Raw genomic sequence first — 19,683 nt, forward strand, 5'->3', positions numbered from 1 at the left:
GTGAGGTTCTAGCGACCAGTGCAAGTATTGGTTTTTAATTTTTTCTCTAAAAACCGGTGAGTTAATTAAATAAAAAAAACTTGGCAAGCTTTTCCATATTTCCACAGTCAGAAGGGGGGGCGCACGAACTGACTGGACTACTACATGCTTTGTGAGGCATTATCTGTAGCCAGGTTCCAACTTGTGTTGTGGCTACGCATTACATCCTTACCGATTTCACCTGCTTTGTAGTGGAAGTCTTTGGCAACCGGATCTTCTCCGCGAGTCGACCGGCTCGTTGCATAGCAGACAATGTACTTGCCTTCGTCCAAGGGCTTCAAGTCGAATACAGTCATGATGGTCTGTTCGTTTTGTGGCCTTACTGAATAGTCGTAAGTGGTTTTGCTGGAGGTGCGAATCTGACGCTTTGAGCTGATCACTTGCTCTTGAACTGCCTGTCCGAGATCCTCCGGTGGACAGGATCCGTCAGCAGGAAGGATTGTTACATGGTCGCTTTCTTGGAGGCCATATCCTGTGACAACAACACTACAGGGCTTTCCTGGACGACACGTGAATCGGTGGCTCCTCAAAGGTGCGACTTCCAAGAGTTTTGGAGTAGATCGCACCGTAGTAGCTGAATCGAGCATAAACGCCCGCGGACCGCCTGCATTGGGACAGCTTGTTCCGTCTTTCATCACCGTCGGCTCCCGGTCAGACTCTGTGTAAATGAGCATCGTGCAGTCCGCAACAGCGGACGGGGCCAGGCGACGGGATACGGTCGTTTGCCTGTCATCGTTTCCACTCTGAGGCTCGGCGCCTCCATCATTTTTCGGTAGGGAGGACACATGATCACCTACCAAACAGAGGCATACGAGACTCCACAGAGCAATGAGTCTGAACAGCCTCCACTGCGGAACAGCCCGCGCACAACCAACGAGTCTTCCTCTAAAAAGGAAGCCCGTACAGGATCTAAGAAATGAATCCATTTGTTGTTCTTCGAAAGGGATGACCGCAGAAGATCGTATCCATATAATCAAAAACAAAGGACAGCCGCCTCTGCTCTTTGTCTAAAGGGTCTTTCCACATGTACACCTGTCTGTTTAGTTCCCGGGGGCACATAGTTCTAACACATTTTTGCCTGAGACTTGCAACTACCTATAACAGTTTCTTCTTTGCGAATCTGACGAAGCATCCGAGAGTCACATTATCTCCAGATTGGTTTCTGTCAAGAAGCGTACTGACACGGTCTCGATACGCTTGCTCTCGTGACGTGTTACGCGGAACCGGTGAAAGGTCTCTGAGTTATTGAAAGCAACCTGTTCTTGTGAGATTTTAGGTCATTCGTGAAAAAAACGCTCTCGAGAGCACTTGGAAAAACACATCGCTGCGCAGAGGAAACGCACGCACGTAAGATTGAGTAATGGTTTCCTTGTCCAGTGCAAAAGATGACAAAAAACGTTATCACTACACCGGTATATAGCTCCCAGAAAGCAACTGCGCAAGCAGTACACCGTCATCAGGGGTGTAAAATTAACACGACCATCGGATCGAAGTGTATGAAAACTAATCTTCAGCGCCCGAAACAATCGCACAGGCGAAGACATGGGCAGGTGCTTGTCTCGCCCTCGACTGTCGGTTTCCACCAGACCTCAGCCGCATACACTCAACTTTGTCTCCGGCAGAAAAACGAACATGACCAGGCATGAATATCATTTGTTGCCAGGAAATGAGAACCAACGGTGGCAAGCTTGTTGAGTATCCCCAGGGCGAAATAGGGCGGTTTAGAAAGCCTTCGAGGATAGCTAATGGCCGGGCGATCAGCTGCCCCTTCCCCAGGGGAAGGTCTTTACCTATTCATGTATGTGCGTATAATGCACCGTTTTTGGTAGAGAGGGAGAGGGGAAGGCTTTTTGAAAGCTTACAGCGACACGTTCGCTGTCACTACTCTGTACTGTCAGTGAAACCCCTGGCGTTGTGAAGACTTGCCTCTCTTTGCACTCTTTTGGTGTTTGTCACTCTTTTGTAAGATACGCGACCCGCGATTACATTCTGTAGGTTGCTAAGGGAAAAAGCGGCTTACTCTTTGACAAACCGAAAGAAGCGCTTTATTGTTTGAGCTGTCCGAATTCAAGCAACATCACATCATCAGCATTTCGGCTTTTCCTGGTACATGCAATTGTCTTCTCCAGTAGTTTACTAAGGTATTTATCACGTGTGCTGCATATTCCAGCTACGACTTTCGTGAAGAGGGCAGTGGCGTTTAGAACAATGTGTGTACAGTCCCTCGACCGCGAGTTCGGCTTCCCTCCCTCCCCCACCTCCCATTCGACCACAGAACGCATCATTCCTTGACACGAAATTAGGGTAGTGGCTGTCTCACAAACGGTGAGGCACCCCGATTCATTTCCTCGTCCCATAATCTTTATGAATAACGATGCTCGGCTGCTTCACCTTCCTCCCTTTGCACTTTAGCGATAATCGAAAAACCAGGAAGAAGTAGGGACACGGGTCTAAACACATTCACGGTCCTTGTTTGGCTCTCTTTTTAACTCCTTCTTTACTCCCTCTCACTCCCACGCATGTTTGAGTCTCCGGCAAACTAGTCGCCGCGTCTGATCCCGTGAGGCCTCTCTGTGTTGCCTATGTCTTCCTCTCCTACGTGTTTTAGGCTTTCATCTGGTTGTGCGTGTCTGCGCACACTCGCGGTACTCCCCTACCTACTGCAGTGCCGTCCTCTGGTCCCACCGAATAATGGGGGGACCAGAGAATCCTGTTCGTTCTCTGCCAGTAGTCCGACTGCGGAAACATCTCCCATTTGGCAGCGACACGGCTGTACTCCAGCGTCCACAATCCGCCTTCAACCGCGATGGCGAAATAACGAAAATGCCACGCCCGTAACACAAGATTGACTTCTGTGTCCGTGCGGCAGGAAGACTCCAGTGGTAGTCTATATATTCCTATGAGCGTAGCTGTATTCTTTCATTGAGCAGAGGAGAAGCGCATTTGTATGCGACACATGAAATGGTTTATATTTTGTGAGTTCCCGGGTTCAGCACAAATATGCGCGGGCATGTAATATCCATCAGCCGTGTACCTAAAACGTTTAGGCCCCATTCAGTCTGGGCAATGTGACTCCTTTGCTGTTCCAAAGACGATGGCTTGATATGGCTGCGGTACCAGATCACTCTCTTCACGAGGTGTGTTCTTCTCTCAGGTTATATTTCGCAGTTTTCTCCTTCTCGCCTCTGCCAAAAGAATTGTAACACACCCCAGCCTAGAGTGAAGACGAGATCATCTCTGAGACTTCTTCTCTGAAGAAATATCTCCTATCAGTGCGTAGCTAGGCTGCATACGTGACGGTCAGGCTCGTGAACAAGTAGCAATACGCAAAACTGGTGGCCTCCCTGGAGCAGTCGGACTCACCGTGAAACGTTTGCCGCAAACGCGCGAACGGCTTGCGCAGTGCATCCGCACCCCGCAGCTGCGTTCCAACAGTCGAACACTACCGTATTGCTAAACTCTCTCTGAAACCCTCCAAGGAACAGAACACCCCCCACTCGACCGTTTCTAGTTATCTCAGAAATCATGGCTAGTAGACAGCCCTCTCTGATTAATTTTCGGCGCAGATGACTCATTGGTGTCAGCAGCTATGGCGAGCATATGGGTTCACACGACAGGTAGTCTGGCCTGCGCTAGCGACTTTGTGATAGTACAAATGCTTTCTGAAACTCGCGGCAGGTAGGCACAAGACCACACGCATGAAAATGCACGTCGAGGACGGAGTGCGCGGATCATGCAACGTACGTGTGGTGGTGGACCCACGACAAGCTATGTCACGAATCGCTCGCCCAGGGTGCAAGACAAAATTTTTATTTTTCTGTTTGTCGCTTGCGTTTTTCTATTCGGTTTCACAAAAATTGTTTTTCACGATCCGACACCCATATCACAATTCTGAGATTCCTGAAGGAAGCGGCTTACCAGATCACGGTGTTCTGTTCTGTCTCATTCGAAGAGGCGGCGACGGATACCACCTCCGGAAAAAGCTTTGCGTAAACCACTTTTCGTGACGATGGATACGCGAGGCGCTGGAGATCTGCTTATCGTGACACGATGGTTGGGCCTGATCGCGGGGCTGCTGACGCTTCTTCAGTGGTGTTTTATTCTTCCCTCGAAAGCTGTATCTTTATCAGTGGATAACGGCGACTTCCTCAAGGATATAAACCATGACAGCTGGCGATTCGCGCTCTTCTCTTTCGTTCCAGAAGTCTTCATCGACATCTGGACACCTTTCGTGATGGGTATGATATCAGTGTTGTGCCACTTTGATTTCTATCCCATCGACTTCAATTCCAAAAATTTCGCACTCTTCTTCGTCTGGAACTGCCTCCAAGCCCTGTTCGGCAATCTCGGATACTGCGGAGGTATTGGCATCATTTCAGGGTCTTTTTCTTTACTTGTTTCTCTTCTTTCTTTGATTTGCTTCGTCCTTGACCGAAATGCCGATGCTCGTCTGCACATCGACAAGCGCTCATAAGAAGCTTGAGACGTAACGGATTCGCACTCTTTTTATGAGGAGCCATGGTGTCATTCGTGTCATTTTTGGTAGGCCGTCAAACTCTGCATGTTCGACATTTTGGAACCCAGCTCCCCTTTGGGAATCTACGTTCTTTGTTGTCAACCATTTAATCACATGGATTGTCGCCTGCTGGTCGCGTGACGGTGAAGTTCACAGATCCTACACATGCTTAGTTCTCGTTCAGTTCAAAGCTGGTTTCCTGCCACGGCGTCACAGAAGATGTGTATTAAGGGATTCGAACTTTGATCTGACGCTGGTTCTGCCAAGGGTACAACCGCCGTGAAAAAACCTGCTCACGTGGACACGCGACGCTAAGCAAAAGCGGCAATCTTTGCTGCAAGAAGCGCACTGTCACGTTAGCAACCATGACCTTTAATTCAGATTCTCAGCATCATAACACCACCCCACGTTCGTATTGGAGCAGGGTTCTATCATCGACCATACCCACTAGCATCTCACGCGGCCGCGCGCACTTCTGCTCTTCCATAGCATTATATTCCGGTCAGTCGCATAGAGCATGCACAGAAGAGATATCCGCTAGCGTATTGAGCTCGTACACTAACATGTCTAAATATGATACACAATCATCCTGGCAATTAACTGTGTCGTGGGAAATCACGAACGGAGGAAAATTACCTAAACAAACTTCAAACCTATTCGTAGTTATGCAATCACCTAGACTGACCAGCACCAGGTGACCACAGACCCGTGACATCGGCCGTCTGTGGTGCCTCCTGCTGCAGAGGTGGTATAAAAAAATAACGCTCTGTCGATTGAAAGCGTCCTTTCATACGGCAGCCCGCAAGTAGTACCAGATAGCGTTAGCAGCTACCTTTTCACTGATTGCTCGAGGCTGGTCGGCGCGAAAAGCTGGGTGTGCGGCAACTTTGGCTGATACCACCGGGTTCCTTGTACATACCGCTGCTGATGCCCTCGAGTTGTTCGTTGTCGACAGCCACGGAAAAACCTAGACCTACCACATCTTTTGACACTCACCATCCAAAATCAAATACCCGGTGGGTACATCTGCTAGTCGCAAATTCAGTCTTTACCGACGTCTAGTTTTGTCTTAACATGGCCAATATGTCGCCATGCCAGCAACGACGACAAACACATTTGCTAGCACTGAAGGCGTAGGTCTGTGCGTTTTTACGACGTCGCCATTCTTCAACTCCTTTCTGCCCGCACCTTCAAAAGGAAATGCTGACGAACTCGTCGGCTGACTCCTCGCTGCACACTTCGTTTCATCTCTAGATGTGCATCTTGCCACAATACACTTGGCAGTACCAACCCCCAGGCATACACCGTCGATATTCACAGGGAATGACAGCACTACGTTCCTTAACCTCCAACGTGAGCCGTACTACCGGACGGCCTGTTCACGGAGTTGAACACAACTACGTACACTTAAGAAGCGACAATCGCCTTCTAGGTTTTCAAATCACACCTTCTCTGCCCTCTCCAAAAAGCGATTCCCAGCCTCTCACTGAACATGGCGAGCACGCTGCACGCTCACTTTAAAAAGTTTGAACCCCCCCAAACCCTGCTCACCGATGCATTCGCTGGTCTAATGGTTCCTTCACGACTTGTGCTCACGGCTCAAGCGCCGCATGCAGAAGTCGTGCCGTTCCTTTCCTGTATCCGAGAGGAACGGTGCGGACTTCGACTGCAGCTCCTGGTTCCTGAGGCAGCCTGCCATCTCAAAGTATCCGTATCGCACACCTCACCTTAACATGCGCTTGGAGGTTCCGCTCTTCTTGGCTGTTGCAGCATCGGCACGCGTCACGCACGCGAGGCCGCGGAGCATGCACACGCTGCGTCGTTTGAGGCTGCTGTTGGAGTTGCAGAAGGGGGACGATAGTTTCTGTCTTTTCCCGCGTTTGTCTGACAGCTTGGACTGCAGAGCCGCCGAAGAGAGCGCCGCGCCAGACTCGGCAGAGTCTTGCACACTCAACCCGTTCGCGCAAGTTCGCGCTGTTTTCTGCGAATTCTGGGCAGAAAGGGAGTTTCCCTCGCGATCCGTTCTCTTTGTCAGCAACTCGTTGAGCGACTCCTGCAGCCGGTTCACCTGCTGCACATACACCGAGGTGACGCGGCGTTCCTGTTCGTCCATCAGCTCTCGCAGCCGGTCAACGAGTTCGGTGCCTGCTCGGCCTTTCTCTGCGACTCTCTTTTGGGGGTGGTGCACCGCCGCGAGCTGCTGCAGAGTGGCACGCATTTCCCGCTGCCGACTTAGCAGCGCCGTCCGCAGGCGCTGGAGACTTTTCACATGCTCCTGATGGACTTGCGTGAGGTACTCGCGCTGCAATTCCGCCTCTGCGTTCGCCCGCTGCTCCAATCGGAGCACTTCCTGATGGAGAGCGGCGCACGCGTCGCGCTCTCCAACATTCAAGTAGGCGCGAACTCCTGTGGTTCCGCATGCAGGCCGGTCGTAAAGATTCATTAACTCCCGTTCGTAGGCTTCAGACAACCGGCTCCCGCGGACCTCCCAGACCGCGGCGGCCACGCTCAGAACCCACCCTTTCATGTGGGATTCGGCGCTCGCGAGCTCCGACTCCTCGCTGGGAGACAAAAGGGTTTGTGGGCGTACCTCGTCATGAGTCTCGAGAAATTCAGGCTGTTCCAGCGCGCATATATTCTCAGTCCGCTTTTCCCGGCCACCGGCCTTCGCCACATGGGCAGCTTTCGAAGTACCGAGGCGGCTCGCAGCGCGGGCAAGCCGCGGCGAAGAACACGACTGATTTCGCGCCTTTTTGAGAGGCGGCATGCTGTCCACTTCAGACGCTTTGGAGACACTCAACCTTTTCGAGAAGGACCGGAAAACCTGGGGAGGGAAGAATGGCTGGAGAAGCGAACTTTCGAAAGGCGCCGCGTTTTCCTTGTGGACCCGCGAGGCGGATTCGCCCGCGGCCTGCTCTGACAGCGCTGTGGCCCATTGGAAGAGCGACAGAGCGGCCGTCTCTCTTTTTTTCTTAACGGAGGAAGCTCCGGCGGCCCCGCTGCAGCGGCGATGAGGGTGACACAGCGCGTCTGTGGCAGAAGCCACCGCGGGAGACGCGGCCATCGCAGCAGACATGCTCGCAGGGTCTGCTGCTGAGGGAGTTAGGAACTTATTTTCCCGGCGAAAAAAAGTACGACGGCCGACCGCCTTTCCAAGAATGGAGCGAATCAGAATGAATCTCCTTCCTGGCTCTGGTCCATTTATTTGTCCCTGGTGCTGAGTCAGGCTGGGTGTGGTTCCGTTGCCGGGGATCTGAAGGCTTGGCGGGAGATACAGCCTGTGGAGAGTGTTTGCTGAAGAGGCTACTCGATCATTTGTTCCACAACGTCAAAAAGTGGTACGCAGAGGGGGACACTCACCGCAACCTACGATATCCTCCGGGTGACACGCGATGTGTGAAGACGGGTGCTGTTCACGGAGAAAAGACGACAGATCGAGGCAGTCTCCGTCAAATGAGACATGTACAGTGCCTGTAAGAACATGTACAGGGGGCAGGAGATACTACACACAAGAAAAATACGACTTGAACCGTCAGCTGTCGAATGATACACTACAGTCCGATTTAATTTCGGGAGTATCCGCAGGAGTAAACGAGCAATAAAAAGCGTCTCAAGAATCAGCCTGTGACATCCGCGGCCGGACTGTCGTACTCAACCGGGTGTAGTCTGGGCGCCAGCTTGTGCTTGTTTCGGAAACTATCATGAAAATGCAAGACAAGAGAAAAGACCGAAACGCATTGCGCCTTCTCGGGTTTCCGATGTCTTCAAACCGTGCCACTTCATGTCGCCCCTCTGCATGCAGATGTGCTGCCATGCACACACATCCATCTGTCTCTTGGGCGCGTGCGGTGCACGTCTTGCATAAGCGGTCCTGCATTCGCGTACAGACACCTTTCTGGAAAGTGCCACCTCCAGCGAGCCGGTTCCCTTCTCTCAGAGTCTCTGCGACTGCGTCGGAGTTCCGTCCGCGCAAATGCGCAGCTACATTTAAAACCTTCCCAGTATGCGAAAGTGAAACTTTAGTCTTCTCGAGGGTCAGCAAGTCCGGAACAACGCCCTCTTGCCACTTCGCCTTAAAACGGCTGCTCAATCGAGAGCGTTGGCAACAGGGCGCAGCGTGCGAGGTTCGCCAACTACCCAGAAGCCTGACTGTTGCGTGTGTATGTGTCTTTTGCGGTAGGCAAACGTCTGGCAAACTTACCTCAACGCGCCTTCCGTCTCAGTTCAAAGCACTGCCGGCGCGTCTGAATAAGGAAGCGTGTAGCGGCTCTTAACGGTAGCTAGGCGTTCTGCCATACCTCTGAAGCAGAAAGAGTAGCCACAGACTGGCACTGATAAGTCGATTCGGGTGGTAGCAGTTTTTTCGAGAGATTTTTATTTATTTCCTACACACGCTTCGTCACGAATTCACCACGGCATGAAAAACCTTCCCACGAGCAAGAGCAGCGCTCCGACTGTTGGGGGGTTCTGATGGAGTTACATGCTCTGTCGCGCGGCAATCCCCGCCGCTAGTGGGCTCGTGGCACTGCGACCCTCGGACCGTTCCTCGTCTCGCAGGTGTGTTGAAACAGAAGCATTCAAACCGAGCAAGAAGGCGAATAACACGTTTTTCCGTTTTGCGGCTACCGAGCTTTCGCTAGAAGCCTTTGTTTTTTGTTCGAGAGCCTTTCTCAGGCACAGCGCGCTTGGACAGGGCTTTGCTGGCTTTGTCTCTCTCATTCCTCGGCGGGCGCCTCTAACAAAAGCTTTCGCGCCGCTCCAGGGAAAATCAGAAATAGCGGGGGCTCATGCGCGGATATCCGGGTTAAGAAGAGTATCTGTTTTGGGTCTCGCAGCACCAGTACTTCCTGTGCCTCTTGATGAGCACGTCGGTCTGTGCTACAGTGTAACCGTTCCGGCGTCTGCTTTTTGCTCTTTTTTCCGCAGAGTGAGCTTTTGTCTACTGGCTGTGCTACACCTCGAAGCTGTGGCAGTAGTCCGTTGAAACTTTATTCCGGAGGTCGCCAGTGTGAGGCTCGCGCAGGTCAAGTAGCCAAAAGCGTTTTTGGAGAAGACGCGCCTTCAGCGCGACCCGCTGTCTCTGGATTGACGGTTCGCGTTGTCTCGGTGGCTTCGCCATAAATGAAAAGCTTTTCGTTGCATATGTCGGCACAGGGACATTGTCACCCTTCATTTCCTGACAAGAAACGCCGTGACTGATGCCTCGTTGCTAGTGTAACGGCTAACTGGCTTTATGTGACTTCCTCCTGGAGCTCCATGTAATGCGGCCGTACTTCTTTTGAGAAAAAATAGGTTCGTTTTGAAACCCCGGATCCCGGGTGGACGTTTCGCTCGAAGACAAGACAAAGACATCGGAACAAAGTTCTGGGGGATTCGTGTGTGTCGTGGCTAACGTCAGTCGTGTGAAACAGGAAACCATTCGTTTTTACGAGACAAGATGGCGTCGAACAAAGCGCTTGGGAAGAAAATGTCTCTCTTGGAAGAGGAGCTGCGAGGACCTGTCAAGGTGATGGACACGTATGACCCGATCTTCGACTCCGAATCCGAGGTAACGCTCGTTTCCTGTAGTTATGTTCTTAGTGTTTCATTCAAGAAACAAGCACGCAGTGACTGTCTGACTACCGACCTCGAATGCTAGAGCGTTTTCAGTTACCTTTGCCGCGCACCGATTTTTTCCCACGTTCCCAAGGTTAGCTGGTGTTTTACAACGCCGGAAGTTTTCCTCTGCTACCCTGACATATGCAGCTGACTTGCAGTGGTGAAAGCCATGTCGGTGTCTCATAACAGGAGTCACAGAGATTGTCCTAGGCACTGTAATGTCTCGGTTTTTTCGGTATGACTTAAGTCGTCCTGCATCGCGAATCATTTGTATGGTGATACCGCACTTGTGTACTTGCAGACAGTCCGACGCGGGTAAAGTAAGCAGTGTACCGATTTTGCCGCATGTACGCATATTGATGTACAGGTTTATCCAGTGTCAGTTAGCATGATGCCTCGTGGAATCTCCGTGATTCTACAGCAGTGCATTTCATTTCTGGGTTTTGAGAAATACCGTGGTACTCAGAACAGATGGAGAGTTTCTCCCGACTTTAGATTTGCATTTTGGTTCTGCACGTTGTTTGTTCCCTTACAGGATGAAGACTGCTTGTATACGGTCATTGATGTCGCCGCTGATGAATACCGGCAAGCACTGAACAAAACCAGTTGCTTTTCCGGTGCCACCCCACCACCGCAGAAGTCGCACCTAACGCTCGACGAGTTTACCAAGCTCGCGAAAGAAATTCTGAACAGTAAGAAGAAAATACCGACGGGCTGAATTTTGGTCTTGATGTGTGAGCTCATGCTTCGAACAGTTCGCTTGGTCATTGCACTTTGCAAAAGCATCTGTATATGTCTGTGAGTGTGTGGAGTCCAGCGAATGCGTACCCATTGCGGCCCTCCTAGAAACTCAAGAGAACCTCACTGCAGTAGACCATCCCCAAGTAAAAAGGTATACTGGTTCCCCTCAGCCGAATCTGACAAGAGACAGAAGCCATGTTTGGGGCAGGCTGTTTATGTATCTTAGGACACATCCATATACACATGTGTGGCTGGACAGCAGACTCACCTGGGTCTCCTGTGGAGAAACAAGGCCCAGGTAGACGATCGCCCTCTGAGAAGAAACGGCAGAATTCCTCGACGCAGCGTACGACTGTGTGGAGCGAAGGCTCAAGAGACCACGGACTGCTCACGTTGTTTCTTTTGAGAAGCTCGGCGGAGTTTTAAAGCGCTAAAGCCGAGTAAAGATGTTCAGCGGGTGGGACACACATGCCTGGACGTGGTGGTTCATTCGCGTGCAGCTGTTGCGGGCTCAACCGGACTCTCTCTCAGATCCTTCCCCGATGCTTCCTTGCAGGTTACTTCGTGAACCGTGAAACATTCGACCTGTCCAAGGCGCTAGAGGAACTCAACTGCAACCAGTACCTCGACTCCTTTCTAGTGCTCGCGATCCAGTCGTCTCTGCACCGGTCAACGGACGAGCAGAGATGCATCTCGGCATCTCTCACACTTCTTGTCGACAAGCACATCGTCAGCAAGCAGCAGATGGTTCGAGCGTTCGAGAAACTGATCCAGTCTGCAAGCGACATCAACGTGGTACGTGGTCAGTTCTGAAAAAGGGCGTTTTCGTGGTGCCGCCGTTTCTCGTGTGAGCCAACAGGACACTGCAAATGCCCACAAAGTTATGCCATTCCTAAATGTGTCATGGAACACCGTTGCTTGTGTGCATCATCGCATCTGACAATTCGATTTCTTTGATGTACGCTCGTGACAGGGGGCTCTTCCGGCGAAATAAAGCAGTTCGACGTGTGGAACGACGCCGGACGCTTTATCCAGAGTTTTGCGCCGGCAACTCCCGCGTGAATCGCTCTTGAGACAGGAGTGTTTGTAAGCGGTTTATGGTGACTTCGCGTGTCCATGCAGTCACGTTGATTCGTCGTTTTCGCTGTTTCTTTTGGGTGACTGCTCGCCTCTCTCAGGATTCGCAACTCAATCCGGATCGAGTGTATCTGTTCCTCGATTGCGCCGTTCTGGACGGATGCGTTGATGAAAGCTATGTGCGGCGTTTGCCGGAGAAGTTCCTGGCCGCGCTGTCTCGTGAAACTCTCGAAGGGAATCGACACCTGGTAGACGCTCTTCGAAAGTGAGTCTGAAGTGTTTCTGCATGCGCGCAGCCTTCCTCCTGTCTGCAAGCGAGTCGGCTCCGCTCATGGGAACCTCCAGGATTAACGAAACTGGCGGCTCACGACCATGGCCACCAAGAATCCGATCCGTGTATTCCGTAAACAGCATGTTTTGTCGCGGTGTGGCGAGTGCGTCTGCTCATCCAAAATGCTCCAATTTGAGACTGAAGAGAGGTGCCGTTCGGAACGCGTTTTGCGATTTCACACCCATTCACCGTTTTTGTGTGTCTTTTGTAAAAGTGAAAATAGCATGCGATAGGTGTGCATGGTGTTTCGACTATCTCGTGTCTTGAGCTATCCTTAATGCTCTGTGTACAAAGAGATGCCGTTCCAAAAGAGTTCTTGCACGCCGCAGTCTCGACGGTAGAGAACTATGCTGGATCAGGGCTTGAGACTGTCTTGCAAAATTTGTGTGTTAAACGTTGACAGTACAAAAATCAACGAAACCTTGACTGTAACGCCGTGTGTCTTCACAAGGGACGAACGGTCGTCTGCGCTCCTGTTGCCTCCCTGTCGCGTTCGAACCGTTTTCTTTACGACACTTGCATTCGTGTGGGTAAACAAAAAAGGAGTTACCCTGTTCTCCCAAATCTTCATCCAAAGCCGGCACTCAGATTATGAAGATCATAGCTAGACCATCGGTTGTCCTTGAGACGTTGCAAGCAGATATTGCTTGCGTACAAGTAAGCCGCACCAAAATTACAAAAATAGCCCGTGAACCGTACCACGGGGGTGACTTAAAAGAGTGGAATTCTCTGTTTGGGCGGCTTCATTTCCCCCCTCAGCTTGAAATCCTTCAAGGAGGCTGTCAGGAACTTCTTGCCTGACTTCTTCAACTCCGGAAGCGTGGAAGAAATGAAGATTTTCCTGGACGAGCAGCGCCAGCCCCTCCTCCAGCACGAATTCGTCAAGATGGTCGTTGAGTCAGCATTCTCCAAGGAAAACGAGTAAGTCGCGCGACGAGATGCTGTCTGCTTCTGGCACATCTTTTCCTAAAACAATTGCAGAAACAGTCAGCCCTTCAATCCACACGGGATTGCAGAGAAAAAACTCATCCACACTCTCCATTTGCTTCTGCCCTCTCGCGGCCCGTGTCCTAGAACAACTTATTGGACGACAACTTGTACATCACACCTACACACAACATCTAGATACTTATATATATATATATATATATATCTGCACGTATGTACTGTGACGTGGATTTTTGTGCTTCTCAAGACCTGTCGAAATAGCGTGGGCACTTGTTAGTCTGCGGCCTCTCTTCTCAGGCACGATTGTTTGGGAATGGGTTCCATCTGTGTCTAAAAACAGTGTCTTGGCGGGTCTTGCTTCGTCGCAGTCACGCGGCGGTGCGGGCGGGGGATCTCGGCACCTCAGTTTTGGATTGAGACACAAGAAAGGGTCCTGTTGTAGAAATGCCAGATGTCTCTGACACGTTTTCACAGACACCGCGAGATGGTCAGCAACGCACTGGATCGGCTGTACGGGAAGGTGCTGAAACCGGATGACATCCAGCTTGCTTTCGCGCGTCTGGTCGGCGATGTCGATGACTACTCTCTGGACAACCCGGACGTGTACTATCTTCTTGCGAAATTTCTGGTGAGACAAAAGAAAAACAAGCGGCTGGGGGCGGGGTGGAGTATCCCTGGGCACTGCACTGAAACAGCGCCTGAGCTGTCTGGAGCGGAACAAGTCCACGGCGGGGTGGTAACAGGCGGCTGGCCATGCCAGCTGCCGCGTAGCATGTCGATTTAAGTGTAGGTAAAAGAGTCTGGCGGTACATCGATGCAGGCCGTGAACGTGGTTTTCTTGTTGAATTTCCCGTGGATCTGTCCACGAATGGGACAGGAATCTTTTTATGTGCAGTGTGATGGAAAATGAACTCCACATTCAGCGGTCGTCGTCAATGGCAGAAGACGCGATGACGCCAGTCGCAAAACCAGCGCCTGTACGTACCCACACCTTCAGCGGTTTTTGGCTTCCTTTCACAGGCACGGGCTGTTGCCGACGAGATTTTGCCGCCTTCTTTCCTGCTTGACCGGTACCGCCTGAACTACGGCGGCGATGCGGGCGTGCAGGTCTTGAAAAAAGTGCAAAAGTGGCTTGCCGAGCAAAATGGGAAAGGCATCAGTGTGAGGCTGCGAAAGGTATGACGTGGGACCTTTTCTCTGGTCTGGACGGAACAACGCCTCTGTTGAGTGTATCTAAGTGTGTGCATTATTTATGCATGCGTGTATAGTTATGTAAGTGTGCACGTAAGTATCCTTGTACATGTATACATGTTGGTGTGGGCCTTTATCGCCGACGAACCGTTTTGTCTTCGGGGGGCTATTTGGAGAGGCACTTGGAGTCTGTAGAGGTACAGCTCAGCGTCTGTTCAGGAGGAACACGCGTGAACTCACTTGATTAACAAGACAACGAAGATACTTGTTTAAATGTCAGATGTGTTTGACTCAAATCTAGTAAACAGACACAGTTGCGTTCCTAGGTAAAACTGGTTTTCAGCCACTTGTCACACGACATCGTCTAGCTGTAATCTTTGTGTTCTTGAAATCAAAAGTGCAAGATAACTCTAGATTCAGAACATAGATGCACAGATGCACAAATGAGTCCTTGTGGTGCAGTGCCGACCGACTGTTGGAGCATCTTGCGGACTCGTTCGCGTTCAACATCTAAAGCTTTCGGATTGTCTGTTTCCTTTACGTGGGGCAATCGATGTTGCTTGCCGGGCACTGCAGCCGTGAGTGTCTGCATTTGCGTAGAGGTGTACAGACTCTGGGGTTTTTCAGTCTGCGTCTTTAAAGGCGTGTGTTGCTAACCATGCGAGCCATTGCCAGGGACGTACAGCTTGTTTTGAACATCGTGGACGGTCCAGAAGACTCGTGTACTCTCAATGCGACTCGACGGCAGTGTCCGTGTGCCTTTTATGAAAGATAAGGGAGCGCTTTGTGAGCGTATGCGTTCAACACTGGCAAGAGCTCGGTGTCCGTTGAGGCTTTGTTCGCAGGTCTGGACGGGGACCGATCCAGACAACGCAGAGGCATGCGAATTCAAGGCGCGTGTGCGGGAGTGTCTATACGAATATTTCGACAGCAACGACAAAAAGGAAGCCGCCTGCATTCTTCGCGAGCTCGAGCTGTCCCCCGACCAGGTCTGTCTGTTGTTTTCATTGGACCGCTGAAGAGTAATCCAAGCATCGGCGCGAGAGACGCGCAAATACTCGTCTACAAGCATATATGTAGTTTTTCCACTCTCGCTAGAAATGTGGCGCAGTACGTGTATGAGCGTGTACGCATGCAAATAGGTGAACGTTTTTGTGCAGTTCCTGACGTTTCCGAAAGGTGTGGCGTAGATGTCAGCTGCAGGTATCTATCTAAAGAGAAAGAAAGGGGAAGAAAAGGTAAAGAGAGAAGTCCTCCAACTCAGCATTCAACCGATGTCAGTCGCTGTAAACGACGCGGCGCACCAGCGTAGACGAGGGGGGCGGGTTGAGGGTGGAGAATCTTCTGTGTGTCTTCGCGCCGCGAGCAAGGTTGCTTCTATTAGCTGCTTCTTTTTCCTTCCCGCGAGGCCGCGCAACTCCTCTGGGTGGTAAATAGAAAAGTATTCACGTAATTCCTCACCGTAAAAAGAAGAAATGCGCGCTCCCGACGGCAGTATTCTAGGAGCCTCGGTGCACAAACTCTGCGTGCGTGTCCCGTACTTTCTCTGTGGATGCATTTGCACAGTGATCACTGTAAAGTGATACTTTCGGAAAGACTTGCTTTACACTTGTGGTCTTTTTCGTATACACTGCTACAAATGCTGCCTCAGGTTTCGCGTGTGTCCTTGCCTTCACGTGTATGTATGTATATCTGTGTATATATTTTGTTTGACGCGCACGTGTTGAGATACTCATGTCGTTAAGCTCTATACACTCTTTGTCGACTGAAGTGGTTTTCGCGGCTGGAGTTGTCATGTTACCTCTAGTGATTCTCCAGTTTACTTTTTCGGTGTTTTTTCTGTGTAGGCAGCGGAAATGGTTCGGAAGCTTCTTGTCATAGGCATGGAGAAGGCTGCTGTGGGGGAGCGTACGACTGAGAACGTTTTCGCGTTGCTCCGTTACTTGTTGGAGCGGACTGATATCGACGAGGAAATGATTCAGAAGGGCTTTGAGCAGACGCGCAACATGGCCGAGGAGGTAGGCTCCATGTGTGGCACCCGCTTCGTTTACGCATTCGTTCTTTTCCGGTCCGTCGCTGCGCATTTCCATTGTGTATTGTCTGTCGGAGCAGTCTTGGCAACTGTAGATGAATTTATCTTCCATAGTGAGAATCTGTTCGGAGAACCTCTAGACCTGTTCCAGACGCATACAGGTTTTTCGCCTTATTTGCGTATTTGGTTAGTTCTTGTCTCGGCATGCAGACCAATATCAGAAAGGAGACTACCACCGTAGATATCGTGATGTTTGTACACCTTGGATACATATGTTAGGTCTCCATAAGTACGGCGGATATCAGTTCCTTTACAGCACTTTCCGTGATGGTCGTTGCGCCGCAAGCGACAAGGGTCCGAGGAGCAGAGCCTTCGCGTGCCTCCTCTCTGCAAGCCCTCGACAACGCTGGTCTGTATTTGCGAAGAAATGCTTTATCTAACGTTTATGGCATGCCATTTCTCCCGTCTGGAAGGTCTTCCTCGTGCTTCGTCAATACTGCCGTCTGAGGGTTGACACGAATCGTTTCACGATATTGGCTGAATCATGTGTTTCGCTCTTCTTGTAGACAACCAGGCATTATCAAGGGAGAGCCCCACTTCAGAAAATGGTGTCCTCCTCGAACTAGTAACGCTTGTTTTGGCACGGACACCGGGTCCCCACAACGAACGCGATATAGTATGTCACGCAGTTTTCTGGGTTTGCTACGAGTAGGTGCGCCATGCGTGTCTCTTCGCAGATCAAACTTGACATTCCTGACATGGATCGACGATTCCCGCAACTTGTGGAAGAGGCGAAGAAGAGAGGCATGCTGTCGGCTGAGTTTTAAGGGGCATCTTGTCCGCGTTCACACTTGTGAACTTCGTCGAAAGAAAGTGCTGGATATTTAAGCACGCGACGTCGCTATAGTCTTGTGCACATCCTTCCGGCGCCCTGCGTGTTCCCCGACTGTGTGTGAATTTCTTAGGGGGAATGCAGTGCGTGTTCCCGCGTAAGCCCCCAAAATGTGAGTTTCCACGGCCAATAGCTCTCCAGATTGTCCGTTGAGGGAGGCGCATTTTTAAGCTGTATGTGTGGCCATTCAGCGAGCCTTCAGAGTTGCTTTTCCCCGTAAACGAGAGCCTCTGTCCAACCGGGAGAGTTTCTCCGAGTTTTGGTTTTTGCGACGAGCTGTCTTCGGCGTCCATACTGCCCATACACGCCAGGAGCTGCAGTCAAGTGTCACGCTACGTTTTGTGGTATCGTGGCAGTCCAAAAGCGGACCAGGGCAGGTCGGCACCCGGTGGGTTGTCAAGAAGCTGCACGACGATATCGGCTACACAGGAGTGTGCAGTCCATTGTGATTCTTAGCAGTGTTTTCTTTGCCGGTCTAGGCAGCCACCGTTGTGTCGGGTGGGTGAGCAAGATTAGGAACGAGTTTTCTTTGTTCATACGGTTAGCGCATTTTTGGCGGGCAAGGTGTGATAGGTTCTTGACTGTTACGGTGCGTTAGGGTCGAGTCATGCCTTGCGTTATCTCGAGATCTCGTGCTTCGGTTGTTTCTGTCTTTGCTGCGAAACGTCCACGTCGGATCATTGGTCACCGCAATTGTTCCTAGGCTCCCCGTTCACGATGTCGCTTCTATGGTGAAATGCTGAGTCTGGTGCCGCCCCCTACGGAGCAAGGTTGTTCTTGGATGATTTCAGCGGTGGGGGGACAGCAGCCGAAAGTATTTGCCTCGTGGGAAAGACTTGGCTGCAAACGCCTCCTTGACCAACCTTGTCTATCCTTTCCCGACATCATAGTGGAATCAGTAAACCTCATAGTCTGCTCGATCGACAGAATAAGCAGTTAAGAAGATCCAGGGATCGGGGGGCTGCCTCTGTCGCGAATGGCGGCTTCGCAGACAGTGGAGCTTCCTGACTGTCGCACCCGACGCCACGGTTTTGGTTGTTAGCACACAGAAGTCCCAAAGTATCTTTCGCTAACGCCCAGATGAAAGCGAAATTCAGATACACACTTCTAGGAAAGGAACTGTGTGCGTGTGGTAGATACAATTTCTGGCGGTGTCTTTTAACGTATACGGCCTTTTCAGTTGTTCTCGAAGAGGTGTTTCGTATATGGTGCGTTTTCGCAGTCCCTGATGTCTGTGACTAATAAGCCAGACGACTGTCTATCAAAGCTGCCTGTAGACTAAGTGGCGCCTGCAGTGGCTGGATAGCTGAAGCGTCACCTGTCGTACTGTGGAATGTGAACGCGACGTTTTGTCACTGACGAGTCAGGCTCCCCCTGTTTTGCGGAGAAAAAAGATACTTAGTTCATCCCACGTTCACAATGAGCCACGAAAATGCTTTTCAAACCGTGGACAGGTACCCCCGCGCTGTGGTAGAGTGGTAGCCATCGCATGGCTGCATACGAACACGAGGACTGACCAGGAAAACCCACTTGTTTTACCATGCTTGCGATGGCGAGTTACGAATGTCGTCTTGTCGAGCAGTGGAAGTTTTGGTGGAACCAGAGCTTTCATTGAGTAACGCTTACTCTGAAATTCTACTGTCAGTGTGGTGGAAGACAGGTTCTAATTGCGAGCCCGGGGTTGTGTGTGAGTGGCCGGGTAGACACGGGACATCCGAGCGCACGTACGTCCCATCTTGTGACGAGGTGGTGACTCTGCATTTGTTCCGCTGCGCAGAGTGTTACATAAAAACCAGTGGTGCTACATGGGAGAGGCACATGGACACGAACAGCGGCGGTCAAAGTCTGTCCTCTCCGGCGACACGGCCGACATCGAGTGAAGTTGACCACAAGGAGTTTCTAACCGTCTTCGCGACGTTAGACGCTGCCTGACTCGGTGACACTATTGGACACGCAGGGAGCACAATCACCGTGTATGATCATAACTTTATTTACAGTGGATCAAAAGTGTATCGCCGTACTCTGTGAAGCCTGTCGTGATGTTTACCGCGAACAACCGATTCCTGCACCTTTGCGGGGCAACATGAATGCTGTCACCGACACAAAAGACACAGAAAATCGACGAGGAGCTCTCTGCTCCAGCGATGGTGTTGTGAGTGAGTCTGAATCATTATGTAACTGTAACGCGGGGAGTGCTTACAAGAATTGATGACGCAAGCGTCGCGTTCTCATCGGGACTTCTGCTAGTCTCGCCCTCAGTACGTTGCTACGGGAAAGCCACGAAAAAAGGCAACTGAGGAACTTTGAAGGAATGATTG

The 19,683-nt window shown here is 51.1% G+C and overlaps 4 protein-coding genes across 4 annotated transcripts; 2 read left to right on the forward strand and 2 right to left on the reverse strand.

The window, feature by feature from the left end:
* Positions 1-140: 140 nt before the first annotated feature.
* TGME49_286778 (hypothetical protein) lies at positions 141-713 on the reverse strand (the record flags this gene model as incomplete). The annotated part of the gene is made up of 1 exon (XM_018781996.1): positions 141-713. The coding sequence occupies one exon, from the start codon at positions 711-713 to the stop codon at positions 141-143; it is 573 nt and encodes a 190-aa protein (XP_018637770.1).
* Positions 714-3,685: 2,972 nt separating this feature from the next.
* Positions 3,686-4,842, forward strand: TGME49_286770 (hypothetical protein). The gene has a single exon (XM_002369262.2). It carries the CDS (start codon positions 4,049-4,051, stop codon positions 4,511-4,513), a length of 465 nt encoding a protein of 154 aa, XP_002369303.1. The 5' UTR covers positions 3,686-4,048; the 3' UTR covers positions 4,514-4,842.
* Positions 4,843-5,606: 764 nt separating this feature from the next.
* TGME49_286760 (hypothetical protein) lies at positions 5,607-8,767 on the reverse strand. Its single transcript, XM_002369261.2, has one exon. The coding sequence runs from the start codon at positions 7,629-7,631 to the stop codon at positions 6,279-6,281; it is 1,353 nt and encodes a 450-aa protein (XP_002369302.2). The 5' UTR covers positions 7,632-8,767; the 3' UTR covers positions 5,607-6,278.
* A 911-nt stretch (positions 8,768-9,678) lies between these two features.
* On the forward strand, positions 9,679-18,284 carry TGME49_286750 (MA3 domain-containing protein). The gene is made up of 10 exons (XM_002369260.1): positions 9,679-10,103; positions 10,689-10,845; positions 11,451-11,689; positions 12,073-12,236; positions 13,062-13,223; positions 13,725-13,878; positions 14,271-14,426; positions 15,287-15,430; positions 16,289-16,459; positions 17,211-18,284. The coding sequence occupies exons 1-10, from the start codon at positions 9,993-9,995 to the stop codon at positions 17,298-17,300; spliced, it is 1,548 nt and encodes a 515-aa protein (XP_002369301.1). The 5' UTR covers positions 9,679-9,992; the 3' UTR covers positions 17,301-18,284.
* Positions 18,285-19,683: the final 1,399 nt, after the last annotated feature.

This window comes from Toxoplasma gondii, chromosome V, assembly GCF_000006565.2.
Source record: "Toxoplasma gondii ME49 chromosome V, whole genome shotgun sequence".
Taxonomy (NCBI): domain Eukaryota; phylum Apicomplexa; class Conoidasida; order Eucoccidiorida; family Sarcocystidae; genus Toxoplasma; species Toxoplasma gondii.